General features: G+C 34.7%; 1 protein-coding gene across 2 annotated transcripts in view; it reads left to right on the top strand.

The window, feature by feature from the left end:
* Nucleotides 1–1,508: 1,508 nt before the first annotated feature.
* Nucleotides 1,509–2,422, top strand: part of LOC107758421 (ribonuclease P protein subunit p30-like) — a 4,061-nt gene continuing 3,147 nt past the window's right edge. The window contains exon 1 of one of the 2 annotated variants that reach the window (XM_016576142.1): nt 1,509–1,570. In XM_016576142.1, the coding sequence (XP_016431628.1) occupies nt 1,561–1,570 (10 nt within the window). In that variant the 5' untranslated portion in view covers nt 1,509–1,560. Of the gene's footprint in view, nt 1,571–1,882; nt 2,049–2,422 lie in introns of those variants that run through there. The other variant, XM_016576141.1, reaches the window with a different exon arrangement.

Genomic DNA, 2,422 nt, shown 5'->3' with positions numbered 1-2,422 from the left:
ACTACTGTTTACATGTAGTAATATGAAAGATAATAAGCAAAAGAAATGTAATAACCCTTCATTATGTTATGTGCAGGAAAAAAACACGAACTTTTGCGGAGAGTAATGTTCGCATAGTAGTAACACTCCAAAGAGAAAGGAAAACTTGAAATCGCATCATATGACCCCTTTAAACTCAGTCAAAACAACTGCTATGTGTTCCTCTAGGGGGCGGTGTACTGCACATCTTAATAAGCTTTTTCTCAATTTTTACATTTCAATAAGTTTATTTGTCTTATAGTTATGTGAATATCAACATTGAAATATTATTTTAGGAACAAGTATCAAGACACCCTTAGAAATTGAGATAGAATAGTACATTTATAGGAAATTAATTGATGTATTTGTTTACATTTTAATATCATGTGTTGTCTTATAGTTCTGTGAAAAAAAAACAAACATCTAACATATTTGTTTAGGAACCACTAACAAGACACACCCTTTGAAGTTGAGAGAGAAGAGCGTATTTACTTTACATTGATTGATGTATTCGTTGACATTTCAATATCATGTGCTGTGTTATAGTTTTGTGTATGTTTTAAAAATGAATGTGTTAACAGATTCAACTTTAATTCAATAGCGTGCATCCTGATTTACATATGATAGTAAAAGACGGCTGTAAATATCGTTCTTTAAACAAGTAACAAGACACACCCATTTAAGTTTACATATCAAACTGTGTGCATTCTAAATTAGTTTATTAAAACTTGGTCAAGACAAGTGCAATATCTTCCTCTAGGGGGCGATAAACCGCACAATCTTTGTAATGCTTTGCAAGCTTTTTCTAAATTATTCCATTTCAGTAGCTTTTGTTGTGCTACAGTTCTGTGAATAAAACCAACATCTAAATGTTCTTTTATGAACCGGTAATTATTCGTTGACATTCCAATATCATGTGCTGTGTTAGTTTTGTGAATAAAACCAACATTTAAATGTTCGTCTATGAACCAGTAAGACACACCCTTTGAAGTTGAGATGTAACACATTGTGTGTTCTCTTTTACATTTGAAAACAATTATAACACGTTATGTTTCTTGTCCTTGTAAATCGTTAAAGAACTGTTGAAGATTTCCGAGGCTGAATCTCTGACTAATGTCAAACGTCGAACCAGCTTTATATTGGTAACAGAAACGTAACCGTACAGAAAACCAGCTCATAACGCTTAAACACAATAGTAAATATTAAAATTCATTTACATGTTTTGACTGCAGTTGTTGCATGTTCGTCATGTTAAAATGTTGTTTAACATAACTATGCATTTGCATTTTCCAGTAACTTTTATCTATTATTAATTAAACTTAATTTCGTCAAATTCACCCCCTCATTCAAGTCCTCGTTTCACTCGCGCTCATATATATATATATTAATATCAGCACAGCATCGGTAGTACGCTCAGTGTGTCAGCTGCTCGTGCTCGTCGGTTCTCTCAGTCTGCACAGCATGTTTCAGTGCTGTTGGAGTTACAGGAGTAACATACTCCGGGACACTGGTTTATTTCGAGTCGTGTAGGGACTGTAAGGCATGTCTGAAAGTGAGAAACTTTAGAAAATTGTGGATCAGTGCTGACTCGAGATGCGAACTGTTTTGAATGATTCAGTCCGATTTGGTGAACCGGTTCGACAGGTTCACTAAAAAGAACAGGTTCAAAAGAACGATTCGTTCGCGAACCGGACATCACTATAAAGCGGAAGTAAAATGTATTGTAGTTCTAGTTGACTGACAGGATAAACGAAAACATTGCAAAAATGGCATATGCGAACTACATGACCCATAAAGCGCAATTAACACGTGGTCCATACTTCTGGTTCACGCTTCAACGTGCAGTCTGTTTGTGCATGTGGCATTACATTTGTTGAATTGTTTTAAATTTATGCGATAAGAAGTAAACTTTATATAAATTTGCGTTTGTAAAAACAGTGGAAGAAAAATGTCTGTGTTTATGGATCTAAACATTATCAGCAGTAATGATAAGAACAGACTCAGAAGCATCGTAGAGACAGCTGCTCACCGTAAGTAGCAGTAATAGTAGTTATATTCACTGAAATGATGGTTAACGTTAGTAGGTTAACTATCTACTTGAGTAATTATTAACAAGATATTCATTAATAATTCATTTTGATTGTGAAGGCTTAACCAATACCATACCAAACAAGGTAACAGTATTGGAAATCCAGTAACGTTAAAGGGGTCATATGATGCAATTTCATTTTTTCCTTTCTCTTTGGAGTGTTACAAGCTCTTGGTGCATAAAGAAGATCTGTAAAGTTGCAAAGACTAAAGTCTCAAATCCAAAGAGATATTCTTTATAAAAGTTCGGAGTCAGCCACACCTACCTAAAACGGCTCGTTCTAACACGCCCCCACATACCTACGTCACTATCTGG

This window comes from Sinocyclocheilus rhinocerous, unplaced genomic scaffold (assembly GCF_001515625.1).
Source record: "Sinocyclocheilus rhinocerous isolate Xijiao unplaced genomic scaffold, SAMN03320098_v1.1 scaffold1676, whole genome shotgun sequence".
Lineage (NCBI taxonomy): Eukaryota > Metazoa > Chordata > Actinopteri > Cypriniformes > Cyprinidae > Sinocyclocheilus > Sinocyclocheilus rhinocerous.
The sequence above is the reverse complement of the archived record's forward strand: the minus strand, read 5'-3'. Positions and strand labels throughout refer to the sequence as shown.